The sequence below is a fragment of the Oryctolagus cuniculus genome, chromosome X (genome assembly GCF_051225735.1).
Source record: "Oryctolagus cuniculus isolate XC-2025 breed Fujian yellow rabbit chromosome X, ASM5122573v1, whole genome shotgun sequence".
In the NCBI taxonomy this organism is placed as follows: Eukaryota; Metazoa; Chordata; class Mammalia; order Lagomorpha; family Leporidae; genus Oryctolagus; species Oryctolagus cuniculus.
Window position 1 is genome coordinate 101,108,856 of NC_142888.1, and position 19,158 is coordinate 101,128,013.

The following is a 19,158-nucleotide window of genomic DNA, read 5'->3' on the forward strand; positions in this document are numbered from 1 at the left end:
GAGAAATCAGCAGAAGATGGCCCAAGTACTTGGACCCCTGCCACCTACATGGTAGACCCAGATGCAGTTCTTGGCTTTGGCTTGGACCAATACCAGTCATTGCAACTATTTGGGGAGAACCAGTTTATGAAAAATTACTCGCTTGCTTGTTCTAACTGCCTTTCAAATAAATAATTCTTTTAAAATAAATAAATAAAGCTCTCACGTCCCCTCACCCTCACACAATTAGGCTTTTTAGCTATCTTAACCTGGAAAGTACAATACTGATTTCCCTTATACTGTTAACACATTGCAAACACAAAATGATGTAATAAAAAGATCACATGCTCTAGAGCTTGCAGGATCCAGGTTCAAATCCTATCCAGATTCAAATCCTGCCTAATTAAATACATGGTCTTGAAATGCCACCACTTCCTGAACTTCATTTTTCTGATCAGTACAAGCCTACCTTACAGAAATTGCTGAGGATTAAAGTGAAATTAAATGCTTAAGCACTATGCCTAAAACAAAAATTCCTCCAAAAACAGCACCTATATTATTATTAATATTACTATCATTACCATTATCATCATCACCTTCAGAGATAGTTCATATTCTTTCTCCTATTCCCCTACCTTGAGCTGGGGTCACCCTTGATCATGTTTTTTTTCTGTCAAAGTCTCACATGAGAGTGATTGTGGGAGGGGGCAGGTAAATTTTCAAGTTTACAGTCCTAATGTTTCTTATAAAAACAGACTGGATAGGCTAAAGAAATTTCCCAAGAGCAACCAAACATCATCTTCATGGATTCATGTTACTAGTGAAAAAAAAAAAACCAATGACTTGTAGTAATAACTCATATTACTAATTAACTATGAAGGGAAAACACAACCCAGTAAGTAAATAATTTACTGCAACTGGTAAACTGATACCTAATGATTACCCAAAGATAGATATAACATAATCCTGAAACTATTAAGGAACAACAGCTTTTACAAAATGTTACATACAAATTTATAGATAGCAAATTTCAGCTTTTTAAGTTGGAATTTGTTTCATGTTATGTTCATTTTTAAAATAATGTGGTATCTTCAGTGCATGCTTCAAAAACTAAGGGCTTTTAATTGTTGTTAGTATAAATCAATCAATCCAACAGATACCAAAAAAATGTACTTTATAACCCAAAGAGGACAGTTTTGAGAGTGACAGAGGGCACTATTAACAATTACGCTAGGGAAAACAAAATGGGAACATATAGTCACCCCATCAATGGTCTGGTCTTTTCATTTATCACTACAGTACACACATTCTGACCTGTTCTCAGTATCACCACTATTATGAAATCTGTAACATACTAGGATCAAAGTACCAGGCACTTGTACTTATTAAGGCCAAATTCTAGAGTCTCAGTAAGTTACTTAAGCAATTTAACTAATTTTAGGAATTAAGATTAATGAGCTAAAATAATTCATTCCAACTTGACAAACTTTCACAGGATGTCTTATTTTAAAGTGAACAGAATGTCTGATAATGCTTTCCCCATTAGATTCAAAGTCATTAAAAAGCACAAAACTAATGGAGAAAAATGTGCTAAGTTATTTTAATCCAGATGTAAAAATAGAAAAAATAAATTGTAATATACATTGTTTTTTAAATCCATGCTTCCCATAGAGGGACACTACCTTCTGTTCTGTTTTTTATGGCTTACATGAATTCTTATTTATTCTGTGCAAATAGAGAAGTTGCTATTTCCAAAGCTGGTTTCTTATCCACAAAACAAAAGTACTTGAATACCTTGTCTCTTCTTGCTCTTTCTAAAATTAAGAAGAATCAAGAGTACAATAGCAAAATAAATATCTCAAGTGCCCAAATTCGAGATTCTGACATCATTCACTGAAAATCTACACTGACTACAATTATTTTGTTACTACAATCTAAATAACTCAGAATAATTTCATGCCAGAAAACTTGTTTTAACTTGAAATGACTTAATTTAGCTCAAATTTTTATAAATATATGTTGCCAAAAACTCCAAAAAAGTTGTTATACACTAAAGATAGTTTAGAAAGTGACTATACTGACATCTGACATAGAATACTATACTGTTTATTGTGTGAAAAAGAAAAACTATTTCCAGATTTGCAGAAACATTTGTAAAATTCTTATTTTTAAAGAAAACATTCTATTCAATATGGCACATCAACTTACCGTTACACAGCACATGTTTACAGGTAACTTAATACTTACCTAATATGCAGAATACATCAGCAAGAATGGAGGGCATATCCTCACGAAATTCCTAATTCAAAAATAATTAAGTAAATACCAGAACAATACACAGCCAGTACTAGGGTTTCAGAATAATACTCTTAAGTAGAACTTAAAAACAAACCCCCAATATCACTGTGCTATCAAATATTAAAATTCTTCAAGTTTCATAAAAAAAAAAAAACAGAAAGGAGATAATAGTTGGAAAAAGTTTCTTAATGTCTACTATCAAATAACTTGCTACAAAATGGAAACTTAAGCAAAGGGAGGGAGAGGGAGGGAGAGGGAGGGAGAGAGGGAGGGAGGGAGGGAGGGAAACAGAATCAGACAGAGACCAAGTTCCCATTCAATGGTCCACTCCCCAAATGCCTTCAAGGGCCAGAACTGGGCCAGGCCAAAATCAAGCCAAGAACTCAACCCTGCTGCCTCCCACGATCTCTTTGGCAAAAAGCTAGAATCAGGAACCAGAGCCAAGAACGGAACTCAGCACGCTAATATGGGACATGAATGTCCTAACTGGTGCCTTAACCACTAGCTAAACTACCATCCAACCTCAGAAAATATTAAACAGTACAAGTGAGTAACATTTTTCCAATTCACATTCAGGTTAGAAAATGCTGGAATTTGGGGCCAGTTCTGTGGCACAGCAGGTTAAAGCCCTGGCATGAAACACCGGCATCCCACATGGGCGCCGGTTCAAGACCCAACTGCTCCACTTCCAATCCAGCTCTCTGAAATGGCCTTGGGAAAGCAGTGGAGGATTGTCCAGGTCCTTAGGCCCCCGTAGCCACATGGGAGATCCAAAGGAAACCCCTGGCTCCTGCCTTCAGATCAGTGCAGCTCTGGCCATTGCAACAATTGGGGAGTGAACAATCAGATGGAAGACCTCTCTCTCTCTCTCTGCCTCTCCTTCTCTCTCTGTGTTAACTCTTTCTAATAAATAAATAAATCTTTAAAAAAAAAAAAAAAGAAAATGCTGGAATTTAGAATACCTCACACATACTTGAAGCAAAACTATTAAAAATGGTATATTTTTCATCTAAAACATTAAAGGTATTCATACCTGAGTCAATATTTGATCTATGAAAAATCATAATGCTATCACAAGAACATAAATCTAAAAATCACAAAACTAAACACTATTGTTCCATATTGTACATTTCTTTGAAGAGGAAAATAATTTCTGGAACCTTATTTTATTCATTCTCATTTGTATCCTTTGGAAAAACGAGCCCAAAATTCTGTTTCTGGATGAAAACTTCAGCATTAGACGAGATTTGTTTCCTGTCTTCCACTCTCATGCTCAATTTTAGAGCCATTTTCCACTAGTAAGGATCACAGCTCAATTACTGCAATTTGTAGTTTCCTGGTACTATAGCAGCCCTAAAATTAGCCTAATTTCAGAGACTAAAAGAAATTCTAAAGAAAAACACACAAGAGACGTTTCCATAGCTAAGATATTTGACAATGTATATTATGAGCAAGCCATGGCAAAGATAATCAAGCTCAGGAAGTGTATGTAAAGATATCACTAAATATTCAAAAGAAGCTAAGTAAAAACTGAAGACACATAAACAAGGTTCATTTGGACTATTTTCAGCAATCTGAAAAAGAACTATAATCAGATACCATAACATAATGAAACCTATATCAATGCCCATTTTACAGAATGAAGTCACACCTTCATGGTCAACCAGATATTTTTCTCTGGCTACATCTACTTGAATGCAAGCGCTCAGGCTACTTGAAGACCAAAAGAGAGCAAGGCAAGAAACTTCAAACACAGAATATCACTTGCTTAAGAAATAGACCAGGGGCTGGCCCTGTGGCGCAGCAGGTTAAAGCCCTGGCCTGAAGCATCAGCATCCCATATGGGCGCCAGTTCTAGTCCTGGCTGCTCCTCTTCCCAACTAGCTCTCTACTATGACCTAAGAAAGCAATAGAAGATGGCCCAGGTACTTGGGCCCCTGCACCCACGTGGGAGACTTGGAAGAAGCTCCTGGCTTCAGATCAGCACAGCTCCAGCCATGTGGCCATCAGGGGAGTGAACCAGCAGATGGAAGACGTCTCTATCTCTACCTCATCTCTATCTCTACCTCTCTCTGTAACTCTTTCAAATAAATAAATAAATAAAGAGAGAGAGAGAGAGAGAGAGAGACCGACCGACCGACCAGATGAGTCCAACATGAACAGATCAGTCCAACTGATGTTTACAGCTGGTAGGAATAAAAGGGAAACTTATACTCAACTCTACTACTTAAATGTACCTGAATACGGAGAGAAGAAAATCACAAAAGCTAAACTTATGACCATCCCTGGGAAGCACAAAAATTAAACAAAGGAGATTACCTTCCCTTAATAGAAAAAGGCTACAAAAGCTTAGAATGCAACAAGGGAAATTCATACTGAGATCAAGAAGTCCCAGATCTCACCTCAATAATATTTATTATAAAAGCTGTTCTAAACTGGAAAGATAATTTTATTCATACAAGTTTTACTTAAAAAATTTATTAATTTGAAAGGCAGAGCTGGGGGGGGATACATACATATACATATACATACACATACACATACACATACACATACACATACACACACACACACACACACTCTGATCTTCCATCTGCTGGTTCACTTCCAAAATAGCCATGAGGGTCAGGACTGAGCCAGGCCAAAGCCAGGAACCTAAAACTCCCTCCTGGTCTCTGATGTGGGTGGCAGGGACTCAAGTACTTGGGCCATCTTCTGCTGCCTTCCCAGGCACATAAGCAGGGAGCTGGATCAGAAGTACAGCAGCTGGGACTACAACCAGCACTTATGAGATACCGGTATTGCAAGCAGCAACTTAACCCACTGTGCCACAACACCTGCCCCACATACAGGTTTTAAAACCAGCCTATCTGGGGCCGGCACTGTGGCACAGCGGGTAAAGCTGCTGCCTGCAGTGCTGGCATCCCATACGGGCACCAGTGAATGGAAGCTATCTCTTTATCTCCACCTCTGGATCAATCTCTCTCTTTCTCTCTCTCTCTCTCTCTCTCTCTCGCCCTTCCCCCATAACTCTGCCTTCAAATAAACAAAAAAGGCTTTTTGAGGATACTGGGGCTGGCGCTGTGGCGTAGCGGGTAACACTGCTGCTTGTAGTGCCAACATCCCATCTGGGCACCGCTTCAAGTCCTGGCTGCTCCACTTCCGATCCAGCTCTCTGCTATGGCCTGGGAAAGCAGTACAATATGGCCCAAGTCCTTGGGCCCCTGCACCCACATGAAAGACCCAGAGGAAGCTCCTGGTTCCTGGCTTCAGATCAGCACAGCTCCGGCCACTGCAACCAATTGCGGAGTGAACCAGCGATGGGAAGACAGACCTCTCTCTCTCTCCCCCCCCTCCCCCCCTCCCCCCCTCTCTCCCCCTCTCTCCCCCTCTCTCCCCCTCTCTCCCTCCCTCCCTCTCTCCCTCTCTCTTTTTCTCTCTGCCTCTCCTTCTTTCTCTGTGTAACTCTGACTTTCAAAGTAAATAAATAAATTTTTTTAAAAAAAAAAACAGCCTATCGGTAACAGAATAACATATCACTCGCAATACCTCAAAGTTTCACAACAAATACCCTTAAAATCTGACAGCTCATTTTCCAATTCAAATGCCAAACCACTATGAGAAGTATCTGGTCTAAATCTCACTTAAACTAAGATATAGAATAACTATAAGGTTAAAAAAAAGTCTCATTAGGGGGCAAGCATTTGGCCTAGCAGTTAAAACACACACATCCTATATCAGAGTGCCAACACAGACTCTGGGAAGCAGCGGTAATGGCTCAAGTAACTAGGTTCCCACCACCCACATGACAGACCTGGATTGAGTTGTTGGCTCCCAGCTTCAATCCAGTCGTTGCAGGCATTTGAGGAGTATGCCAGCAGATGGAAACAAGCTTGCTCTCCCTGCCTCTCAATTTTTTTTATAAATCTACCTAATATTTTCTCTAAAACAAACAACAAACAGATGAAAAACAGCAAGTCAACAGTATAACTACATAACCAACATTTAAAATAATTTAATCCTCTGGGGGCTGGCGCTGTGGCACAGCAAGTTAAAGCCCTGGCCTGAAGCGTCAGCATCCCATATGGAAGCCTGTTCTAGTCCCAGGTGCTCCTCTTCCCATCCAGCTCTCTGCTGTGGCCTGGGATAGCAGTGGAGGATGGCCCAAGTCCTTGGGCCCCTGCACCCACATGGGAGACCCGGAGGAAGCTCCTGGCTCCTGGCTTCAGATCAGCACAGCTCTGGCCGTTGTGGCCACCTGGGGAGTGAACCAGTGGATGAAGACCTCTCTCTCTGTCTCTACCTCTCTCTGTAACTCTGTCTTTCAAATAAATAAATCTTTAAAAAAATAATTTAATCCTCAAAAATTCAAAATCTCATTAATTTCTAAGCATAAATATAAACAAAAGGGGCCGGAACTGGGGTATAGCAAGTAAAGACACAGCCTGCAGTGACAGAATCCCATATGGATGCCAGTTCAAGTCCCAGCTGCTCCACTTCTGATCCAGCTCTCTGCAATAGCCTGGGAAAGCAGTGGAACATGGCCCAAGTCCTTGAGCAACTGCACCCACATGGGAGACTTAGAAGAAACTCCTGGTTCCTGGCTTTGGATTGGCCCAGCTCTTACTGTTGCGGCCATTTGGGGAGTGAACCAGCGGATAGAAGACCTCTCTCTCTCTCTCTCTGTCTCTCTCTCTTACTCTGCCTCTCTGTAACTCTTTCAAATAAATAAATAAATCTTTATATATAAATAAAAATGGCACATTATACTACATTGGAAGAAAACTAATTTCAGATTTTTAAAAAATTTAAATGGCAGAGACAAAAAAAAAAGAACTTCCATCTGTTGGTTCACTCCCCCAAATGCCTGCAACAGCTCAAGCTGAACCAGGCTGACACCAGACCTAGAACTCAATCCAGGTCTCCCATGTGTTTGGCAGGGAGGGACCCAAGTAGTTGTGCCATCACCTGATGCCTCCTATGGTACACATTAACAGGAAGCTGGAATCAGAAATAAAGCTGGGACCTAAACCAAGGCATTCTAATATGGGATGCAGGCATCCCAAATGACATCTTAATCACTCAGCTAAACACTCAATCCTCAATTTATTTTTAGATTATCACTTTAAATTAAGGATACTTCAATTTCCTTACAGTGCAGGCACCTTTTTTCATCCTCCCAACTTTCCCATTATTTTCTACTTTACTCATAACCAGATAAAAGGAATTAAAATATCTTTACTACCTAAAGATAGTCACTTTACTACCTTAAGATACCCACTTTAGAATGAAATATAAGTATATACTTCAAGGATGTCTATGTCAAAGGCAAGAGATGTACCAACTAATTTTAAATATACAAATATATACTTACACTAATGTCATTAAGAACATTAGATGCCTGTTCATGCTTTAGATTTCCTTTAATGACATGGTATGACAACTCATAGAGAGCTTGCTGGAAATCTGTTGAACATAAAAGAAGTAGTGTAAGAACACAGTCTCTTGACATGAAACGCAGACTTGGAGGGAATCTATTTCCAATTTCTCAGATATAAGTGTCAATAACAAAAAGAAAAATATAATTCTAATGCTTTTCTCTGGCAGTTTTCCTTTTATTTTCACAAAAACATAACACTAACAGGTTAGACAAAAGTTAACCATTCCTCTAATATTGTAATGTTACTACTGGTTAAGCATTCCTTTTCAGTATTTTCCCATAGACTATAGATTTTACATATCTGCAATCACTGTGTATATCATTTGGTATTCTGATTCTTCACCACTTTCAAATACATTTTTCATGCTACTAATGTAGCCATAATTATTTTCAATAACTGCTTTGAACTCTACCAAGTTTATATAAACTAATCATTTTCTTCACCAGGTGAGTTCACAGATTTTCCTAAACATATTCAAAATATACTCAATTAGATCTTAGGGCTACAATGACAACAGAAATAGCAGAAAACAGAATACTGAGTTTTATCCATATCTTACAGTCAGAGACATTTCTCTCAAAATCAGATTTCAATTGCCACTAGAATTTAAACAAAAAATAAATGTATACATATATACTTTACATTTCAAAAATGGCAGTTCTATGAGAAATGTTAGCCACAAATAGCTCTATTCACTATTAATTATCACAGCTTCATTTCTTGGAAAAAAATTTACCTATGGAGACGGTTGTTACTGGTCAAATGAACTCCTTCTTGTCATCTTTTTATTTAGTCTCATATATTAAAACTTTACCTCTTTCTAACCATTAAAAATAGGAAAACAAGCAGCTCTAAAAATGTTAATATAAAATAAAGTCTTTTTTAATAGCCTTTGGAGGGGCCAGAACCATGGCGTACTAGGTTAATTCTCAGCCTGCGGAGCCAGCATTCCATGTGGGCACCAGTTCTAGTCCTGGTTGCTCCTCTTCCAGTCCAGCTCTCTGCTATGGCCAGGGACAGCGGTGGAGGATGGGCCAGGTGCTTGGGCCCCTGCACCCACATGGGAGACCAAGAGGAGACACCTGGCTCCTGGCTTCGGATCAGTGCAGCTCTGGCCATTGCAGCCATCTGGGGAGTGAACCATCAGATGGAAGACTTCTCTCTCTGCCTCTCCTTCTCTCTGTGTAACTCTGACTTTCAAATAAATAAATAAATCTTTTTAAAAAAGTATTCTGTTCTGATCTATTCACAAAGGCATAATTTAACTATAATAAGTCCTAACAAATTTGGCTCAAAATAGAATAATGATTATAAAAATATATTCCCCATATTGAAAAAAACATTGAGTTTCATCCCTAACTAAAGCTACGTATAAAAATGCTCTAAAATTACTAGACACAATCTCTTTTATTTTTGCCACTCCTTTGCCAAACCTGTATACTTAGGTTTAAACTAATGAATATTAAGTAGTAAAGTCCTTTAACACTAAAATTTACATCCTGCCTCATTATGTAATATCTTAATTAATCCTATTTGGGATATGCAGTAAACAACTCATTTGCTTTTCATGTTTTCCATGGCAACTGCCCTTAACAAGATCCCCAGATACCACCTGAACATAACCAGCTCTAGTAAAAACACTAAGCTTCAGTTTCTGGAAATTTTCTAGTGCAAGTAAAATCAAAGCCGTTTTTCTTTCCATGCCAGCTTTTCTCTCACATTTATGACTGATACAGCTAACAACTGCTGAAATCCAGCTAAATATACCAAGTCTCAATTACAAAAGTCAAGCAATATCATATGACTGTACTGCAGGTCAAATAACAAGAGCATACAAGATGTACAGTCTTACTGTAGTTTTAATCCTGACTATAATGGATTCATATAAAAGCTTGATATAAGGTGAACTCTTACACTTTTTGTTTTTTATACATAGCAATGAATGGAAAGCAAGAGTTAATAATTGTAATCGAACCAAAAATAATGGTTTATTTTACTTTTTGATGTCTTACCTCTGTAAGTCGAACTATCATCGCTTTTATTTTCACTAAGGAGCCGGCACAAATGCAAGCTAGAAAAAAAGAGAAATAATCCATATCAATTTCCAAGATTAATACTTGGGATTCTGAAAGCAAATTATATCAACTAAAAACACACAGAAATATATAAAATATGCTTTAATGCATTAGTTTATAATGACAAAACAAACCTAAAAACTCTAATTGGTTAGAACTGGAGGATGCTGGGCTGGTGTTGTGGCAGAGCACATTAAGTCACTGCTTGCGATGCCAATATCTTACATAAGTGCCAGTTTCTGTTCCAGCTGCTCCACTTCCAATCTAGCTCCCCACTAAAGAGCCTGGGAAGATAGCAGAAGATGGCCCAACTACTTGGGCCCCTGCCACCAATGTGGGAGACCTGGATGGAGCACCAGGCCCCAGTTTAGGCCATTTGGGGAGTGAACCAGTGGCTGGAAGCTATCTCTGTATCTCTACCTCTGGATCTGTCACTCTCTCTCTCCCTCACCCTTCCCCTGTAACTCTGGCTTCAAATAAACAAAAAAGCCTTTTTGAAAAACGAGGATGCTGTGGCCTAGCAGGTAACGCTGCCGCCTGCAGTGCCAGCATCCCATCTGGGCACCAGTTTGAGTCCCCGCTGCTCCACTTCCGATCCAGCTCTCTGCTATGGCCTGGAAAAGCAGTACAATATGGCCCAAGTCCTTGGGCCCCTGAATCCGCGTGAGAAATCCAGAAGAAATTCCTGGCTCCTGGCTTCAGATTGGCCCAGCTCTGGCCATTACACGCTTCTGGGGAGTGAACCAGCCGATGGAAGACCTCCTTCTCTCTCTTTGCCTCGCTGTAACTCTGACTTTCAAATAAATAAATCTTAAAAAGAAAATGTAATAAATACACACAACAGAAGACTATCCATGCATACAAGGGAAGAACTCCATCATTTGCAACAATCTGGATGGAACTGGAAGCCATTATGTTAAGTGAAATAAGTCAGGCACAGAAAGACAAGTACTGCATGACCCCACCCATATGTGAAATCTAAAAAAGTTGATCTCACAGAAACAGCAGGGGGGGAGTGCTAGAGAAAGGGAATGGGAAAAGTTTGATTAATGGGTACTATGTTATAGCTAGGAGACAAAGAAGTTCTGGTTTTCTGCACAGTAGGGTGATAATACATATTTATGTTGTGTATTTCTCTTTAAATATTAGAAGAATTTTGAATGTTTTCACCATAATGAAATGTTAAAACGTTTGAGGAGATGTGGTTACTCTGATTTGAATATTACACAACATGTACATGTGTTGAAACATCACAATGTCTCAAAAATATACACATTTTCACATATCAGTTCAAAACAAAAACATTTTCAAACAAAATAAAATAATGTTTAAGGACACTCTTTAAGCAGGACAACAATGATTGCGCAGAGAATCTTAGAGTTGCAGGAAAAAAAACTCACATATAGATAATTCTGAATGTTAACTCAACAATACTTGTAATAATGATGTCTTATGTTATTTAAATATAGCACTAAATATACATATATAGCTATAGACAAATACTGATACACATCAAAACTAAATGGGTTTATCTGGAACATCCAAGATTCCGCCAAAGTAATTTATTACATTTTTTTTAAATCACATGATAGTTCAGTAGATCCATTAAAAGGCTTCTACAAAATGTAAGATTCATTACTTTTTCAATTTAAAAGAATCCTAGATAAATACTCATGGAAGAGAATTTTGCATATTATCTATTTTATTTTTATTTATTTAAAAGGCAGAGTGAGTGATAGTGAGAAAGAGCAACAGAAACAGAGAGCCCTCCTATTTGCTGGTTCACTCCCCAAATGTTCACAATGGCTAAGACCATGTCAAAGCCAGGAGTACAGAACCAGGTGAGTTTCCCACATGGCTGGCAGGACCCAAGTGCTTGGGTCATCACCTGGTGCATCCCAGGGTACACATTAAGAGGAGGCTAGATAGGAAGTGAAGCAGAGACTCGAACCCAGGCTCTGATATGGGATGCAGGCATCCCAAGTGGTGTCTTAACTGCTGTGCCAAAAGACTGCCCCTTTTTTATTATTTTTTTTAATGTTTAGAAGAGAACTTTTTTAACTCAATAAAGCAGCAGTTGTTAGCATCTGCTTCACAAACCCCTGATCCTGAGGACTCACTCTTGAGATCTACAAGGTCAAAACTACTTTCATAATACCAAAACATCCTTTTCCTTTTGCTCTAGACATTCTAAATAATAGTCTGAAAACAATGGAGAGTAAGACTGCTGATCAGCCTTAGCACTATCAAGGCAGTGGCACCAAACTGTCCCAATAACTTCTTCAAGATCAAAAACTCAAAGCAAAGAAAAAAAACCAGTCTCACTTAAGATGTCACTAAACTATTTCATTACATTCTTCATGATCATACACAAATAAAAGCCAGCTTACTTGTGAATGTTTTTGATGGGAGTGTCATCAGTAAGATGACAGAATAGGAAACCCAAAACTTTTCTTCCTGGCACTAAGTCAATGAATAACACACAAACCAATTCTCTTTATCATAAATCAGTTAAGAGACCCAAGTCAAATATCAAACCACATGGAAGTCAATAGAAAAACTCATAACACACTCTATCCATATCCTCTCCCCATAACACATGAAGCCAGGAGCCAGGAGCTTCATGCAGGTCTCCCATGTCGGGTAGCAAGCTGCTTTCCCCAGCTCATTAGCAGGGAGTTGAATTAGAAGTGGCGTAGGGGTGCTGGCACTGTGGTGCAGCAGGATAGAGCCCTGGCCTGAAGCGCCAGCATCCCATATGGGTGCCGGTTCTAGTCCCGGCTGGCCCTCTTCTGATCCGGCTCTCTGCTATGGCCTGGGAAAGCAGTAAAAGATGGCCCAAGTCCTTGGGCCCCTGCACCCACGTGGGAGACCTCGAAGATGATCCTGGCTCCTGGCTTGGGATCAGCACAGCTCTGGCAGTTGCAGCCACTTAGGGAGTGAACCAGCGGATGGAAGATATCTCTCTCTCTCTCTCTCTCTCTCTGCCTCTGCCTCTGCCTCTGCCTCTCTATAACTCTGCCTTTCAAATCTTTTAAAAAAAGAAAACAGTATGGCCGGCACCGCGGCTCAATAGGCTAATCCTCCACCTAGCAGCACTGGCACACTGGTTCTAGTCCCAGTCGGGGCACCGGATTCTTTCCCGGTTGCCCCCTTCCAGGCCAGCTCTCTGCTGTGGCCCGGGAAGGCAGTGGAGGATGGCCCAAGTGCTTGGGCCCTGCACCAGCATGGGAGACCAGGAGAAGCACCTGGCTCCTGCCTTCGGATCAGCGTGGTGCGCCGGCCACAGCGCGCCAGCCGTGGCGGCCATGGGAGGGTGAACCAATGGCAAAAGGAAGACCTTTCTCTCTGTCTCTCTCTCTCTCACTATCCACTCTGGCTGTCCAAAAAAAAAAAAAAAACACCAAAAAACAGTATGTCAAAAGAGATCCATATTCACTACAACATTATTCACAGTAGTTATAGTTGGAATGAACCTAAATTTCCATCAATAGATGGATAGAGAAAATATGGAGTATATACAAAAAGAAAATTACCCAGCCTTTAAAAGAAGGAAATTCTGTCATTTGCAAAAACATGGATAAACCTTAAGGATCTTAGAATAACTGAACTAAGCTAGGCACAGAAGGACAAATACCACATGATTTCACTTATACGCAGAATCCAAAACACTCAAACTCACAGAAGCAGAGAACACAAATAAAAGTGATTACCAAAGGCTGGGGTTAGAGATAATGGGAGGTGATGGCCAAAAGATACAAAGTTTCAGTTAGAGAAGATGTAAGTTTTTTGAGACCTTTGGACAGCATGGTGACTAGTTAATAACAATGTATTACATTATTTCAAAAATTGTTGAGAGCAAATTTTAAATGGTCTCACCACAAAAAAGGTACTTGAGGTGAAGGATGTATTCTTTAGCTGGAATTTATCAGTCCACATCGTATACACAAGGTTTTCAAAAGGTTTTCAAAAAGTTCATGGTCAGTGTATATTATAAACTATGCAGATTTCAAAATTTCCTGTACCAAAAAAGCTTCTCTCTCAATTCCATTTTTCCATGACTTTCTAAACTACCCTCATATGTCATAACATCACTTTGTACCCCATAAACATATATAAAAGATACTACCATAAACAATTATATGCCAACAAACTGAAAACTGAGGACAAATGGATAATTCTTAGAACCATACAACCTATCAAGAATGAATCTTCCTTAAAAAAAATGAATCTTAAAGAGAAAATCTGAAGAGACTATAATTATAAAGGTTTTAATCAATAATTTTTAAAAAAGTAAAGTTCAGGAGCAGATGGCTGCAAGGTCAGTTCTATCAAACATTAAAAGATGAATTAATCTTTCTCTAATTTGTCCAAAATATCAGAGGGACCACTTCCAAACTTATCTTGTGAAGCCAGAATTACCAAAGACAAAAAAAAAAAAAACCCGACATTATAAGAAAATTACAGACCATCTTCCCTGGTGAATATGCACATAAAAATCCTCAAGAAAATATGAGAAAATTAAATTCAATAGCTCACAAAAAGGAATCATACACCATGAAAAGAGAGATTTCTCCCTGGGATGAAGGAAGGCCCAACATACTAAAATCCACCAACATGATACACATTAACAGAACAAAGGACAAAAATTATACAATCGTCTCAATAGATGCAAAAATGCTGACAAAATTCAACCATCCTTCATGATAAAAAACACTTAACAAACTAGAATAGAAGGAAATTACGTCAACATAACAAAAGTCTAGTAAGAAAAAAAGTCTAATATGAAAAGCTCACCAGTAACATACAGAATAGTGATAAACAAAAATTTTTCCTCTAAGATCAGGAACGTAGTATAAATGCCCACTCACACTACTTCTATTCGTCATATTATGGGAAGTTCTAGACACAACAATTAAGCAAGAAAAAATGGCATCCAAATCAGAAAGTGAAAAGTAAAATTATCTCCATTCACAGATGACAAGATCTCCTATGCAGAAAAGCTTAAAAGATTCTACCAAAAAAACCTCTTAAAATAAACAATTTCACCGAAACAAGATACAAAATATACAAAATTCAGTTGTGCTTCTATATGCTAAAAATGAACAATCCAAAAGGGAAATTAAGAAAGCATCATTTACAACACCAAAAATAATGTATTTAGGAATATGTGTAAATGCAAGCTAAGAATCAAGACTTTAACATTGAAAACTTCAACGTACAAAACATTTCTAAAAGAAATTAAAGACAAAAATAGCATTGTGGTACAGAGGGTTGTGCCAGCTTCCCATATGGACTCTGGTTCAAGGCCCAGATGCTCCACTTCCAACCCAGCTCCCTGCTAAGGGCCTGGAAAAGCAGTGGAAGATGGCCTGAGTGCCTATAACCTTGCCACCCATGTGGGAGACCCCAGTGAAGCTCCTGGCTTCAGCCTGGCCCAGCCCTGGCTGTTGCAGCCATCTGGGAAGTGAATCAGCAGATGAGAGATCATTCTGTCTCTCCCTCTCTCTGTGTAACTCTTTCAAATAAATAAATAACTCTTTTTAAACTGGCGCCCCGGCTCACTAGGCTAATCCTCCGCCTTGCGGCACCGGCACCCCGGGTTCTAGTCCCAGTCGGGGCGCCGGATTCTGTCCCGGTTGCCCCTCTTCCAGGCCAGCTCTCTGCTGTGGCCCGGGAGTGCAGTGGAGGATGGCCCAAGTGCTTGGGCCCTGCACCACATGGGAGACCAGGATAAGTACCTGGCTCCTGCCATTGGATCAGCGTGGTGCGCCAACCGCCGCAATGGCCATTGGAGGGTGAACCAACGGCAAAGGAAGACCTTTCTCTCTGTCTCTCTCTCTCACTGTCCACTCTGCCTGTCAAAAAATAAATAAATAAATAAATAACTCTTTTTAAAAAATCAACTCAAAATGGAATACAAGCATAAAGTTAAAACTTCAAACTGTGAAACTCCTGTGGCCATCATCATGGCACAGCAGGTTAAGCTACGGTTTGGGATGCTGGCATCCCAGATCAGAGTGCCGGTTGAAGTCTCAGCTGCTCCAGTTCCCTACTAATGAGCCTGGCAGTGGAGGATGATCCAAATGCTACTGCTACCACCCACATGGGAGATCCAGATGGAGTTCTGGATCCAGCCCGTCCCAGCCTGGGCAATTGCAGCCATTTTGGGCGAGTGAACCACAAGATGAGAAGATCTCTTTCTCACTGTTTGTCTCCCTCTCTGTCACACTGTCCTTCAAATAAATAAAATAAGACATTAATAAAAAAACTACAAAACTTCTAGAAGAAAGCACAGGAGGAAAGTTCTGTCATTGTTTTAGCAATAATTTCTAGGATATGACACCAAAAGCACAGGAAACAAATCAGAAAAAAACAAATGCAACCGCATCAAATTAGCAAGCTCCTGTGCAGAACAGGAAACCCTCAACAGAGTGAAAAGGGAGCCAACAGAATGGGAGCTCTGGCCATTGCAGCCAACTGGGGAATGAACCAAAGGATGGAAGATTCTCTCTCTCTCTCTCTGCCTCTCCTTCTCTCTGTGTGTAACTCTTTCAAATAAATAAATAAATCTTTTTAAAAAAGAGAGAGAGAGAATGGGAGAAAACATTTGCAAACCATATACAGGATTATACCTTAGTAAAAACGATTGAGCCCATTAGTATTTCAGAGTTTGAGATATCTCGAAGATGGGACCAAAGTCAATATATAAAATTCATTTAGTTTGATACAGACCTTACACATCAGCCTAAAGGTAATTTTAAATTTTTAATTATTTTCATTTATTTGAAAGGCAGAGCAACAGAGCCAGAGATCTTCCATCCACTAGTTCACTCCCCAAATACTCACAGCAGCCAGCACCAGGCTTGGCCTAAGCCAAGAGCCTAGAATTCCATCAGGGTCTCCCATGTGGGTAGCTGGGACTCAAGTATTTGAACTGTGACCTGATGACTCTCAGGGTGTGCATTATCAGGAAGCTAGATCAGAATCAGAGTTGGGATTTGAACCCCACCACTCTGATATAGAATACAGGCATCCCAAGCAGTCTTAACCACTATGCCAAATATTTTCCCCTGATACAATCTTTTCTCCCTTAGGGATACTGAATAAACTGTGCCTTATGCATCTGCATTTTGAGTGTAACCCATCAGAAAATCAGGTGAATTTTTCACTTGGGCCATCACACTGGTACCCAAGAAGTTTTGGACTTTGGTGCATTTAGGATTTTCAGATTAGGGATACTCAACCTGTATCTGATAAGGAGCTAACAACCCAAAACATATAAAGAACTCCAACAGTTCAACTGCAAAAAAAAAAAAAAAAAAAGTAACTATTTATAAAATGGGCAATGTACTTAAGCATTTCTCCAAAAACATACGAATGTCCAGTAAGTACATCAACAAGTACTCAATATCACTAATAATCAGAGAATTACAAATTAAATCTACAATGAGATACATCTCATTGTATGATCATTTTTGTTTTAAAAAACAAAATAATCATCATTATTGAGGCGATATGGAGAAACTGGACATTCGTGATTGTTGGTGGGAATGTAAAATAATATAGCCACTATAGGAAACAGTATAGAGGTTTTCATCAAAAAATTTAAAAATACAACTACCGTATGATTTACCAATCCCACTTCTAGATATTTATCCAAAAGCACTGAAATCAGAATCTCAAAGGGTTATCTACACTCTCAGGTTCACTGAAACATTACTCACAATAATTAGGAGGTAGAAATAATCCATGGATTAATAAAAGGGATAAATCTGTGTGTACATACATATAAATGCTTATAAATTTACATATGTATATATAAATTATTCAGTCATGAAAAAGGAAATCCTGTCATGTGCTAGAGCTAGGGAAAGGGGGAGAGTCTCAGCTGCTCCACTTCCAATCCAGCTCTCTGCTGTGGCCTGGGAAAGCAGTAGAAGACGGCCCAAGTGCTTGGGCCACTGCACCTGCATGGGAGACCTGGAGGAAGCTCCTGGCTTCGAATCAGCCCAGCTCCGGCCATTGCAGCCATTAGGAGAGTGAACCAGTGGATGGAAGACCTTTCTCTTTCTCTCTCTCTCTCTCTCTCTCTCTCTCTGCCTCTCTGTAACTCTGCCTTTCAAATAAATAATCTTTTTAAAGATACAGCAAGTTCCCTATTATAATTTAAATTCAATGTTACAACAAACTATCAAGAACTGCCACTTGACAGAACTCTGACATGACACCAAAGAAGAATATAAACAATTATTCTAAGAGGCTAACAAAATTCTCCTTCAGCCAACTACTTATCTGTGTGAAGCAGGAATTTCTTCATCTATTTCAACCACAACTTATTGTAATGTCTACCTCACAGCAAAAGTCAACACCAGGTAGACAAAACTTAAAAATGAAAAGAAAAACTAAGTTCTCAGAAGATTATAGAAGTACAAGTTCATTAACCTTGGAGCAAAGAAAATTGCTTAAACAAAAAATATCTAATCATAAAGCAGATGACTAATAAATCTGACTACATTAAAATGATTAATTTCTGTTCATCAAAAGTCACCATTAAGAGTGGATATGGGGGCCAGCACTGTGGCACAGTAGGTTAATCCTGCGGCGCCAGTTCTAGTCTCAGCTGCTCCTCTTCCGATCCAGCTCTCTGCCGTGGCCTGAGAAAGCAGCAGATGTCCCAGGCACTTGGGCCCCTGCACCCACATGGGAGACCAGGAAGAAGCTCCTGGCTCCTGGCTTCAGGTCGGCGCAGCTCCGGCCATTGCGGCCAGCTGGGGGGTGAACCAATGTATGGAAGATCTTTCTGTCTCTCCCTCTGTCTATAACTCTCTCTCTCAAATAAATAAATAAAATCTTTAGGAAAAAAAGAGTGGATATGTAAGCCAAAGAATAAGAAAAGATGGCTGCAAAAATTATAGTGTAACCCACCAGGGCTCAAACACACACTCTATCAGGCTTCAAGAGGCCAGAGTTGGGGTCGGCGCTGTGGCGTAGCAGGTTAAGCTGCTGCCTGCAACACCAGCATCCTATACAGATGCTGGTTTGAGTCCTGGCTGCTCCACTTCCAATCCAGCTCCCTGCTAATGTGCCTGGGAAAGCAGCAGAAGATGGTCCAAGTGCTTGGGCCCCTGTACCAACCTGGGAAACCCAGATGAAGAATCTGGCTCTTGGCTTCCACCTGGCCCAGCCCCAGCCATTGCAGCCATCTGGGAAGTAAACCAGCAAGTGGAAGATACCCCCCCTTCTCCCCCCCCCCGTCCCGTAACTCTGCTTTTCAAATATAATAAATAAATCTTTATTTTATTTTTTAAAGAGGCTAGTGTTGTAGCATAGCAGGTTAAGCAGCTCCCTCTCAAATTCAAGTC

The 19,158-nt window shown here is 39.7% G+C and overlaps 1 protein-coding gene across 31 annotated transcripts in view; it reads right to left on the reverse strand.

The window, feature by feature from the left end:
- THOC2 (THO complex subunit 2) overlaps positions 1-19,158 on the reverse strand; it is a 117,621-nt gene that overhangs the window by 88,244 nt on the left and 10,219 nt on the right. For all 31 annotated transcript variants that reach the window (XR_016228307.1, XR_011385341.2, XR_016228306.1 and 28 more), the window contains exons 2-4: positions 9,731-9,789; positions 7,652-7,743; positions 2,227-2,278 (exon numbers count right to left, since the gene is read on the reverse strand). Coding sequence is in view for 26 of the 31 variants with exons in the window: in XM_008273167.5 (XP_008271389.2) it covers positions 2,227-2,278; positions 7,652-7,743; positions 9,731-9,789 (203 nt within the window). In the remaining 5 variants the exon portion in view is untranslated. The remainder of the gene's footprint in view (positions 1-2,226; positions 2,279-7,651; positions 7,744-9,730; positions 9,790-19,158) is intronic.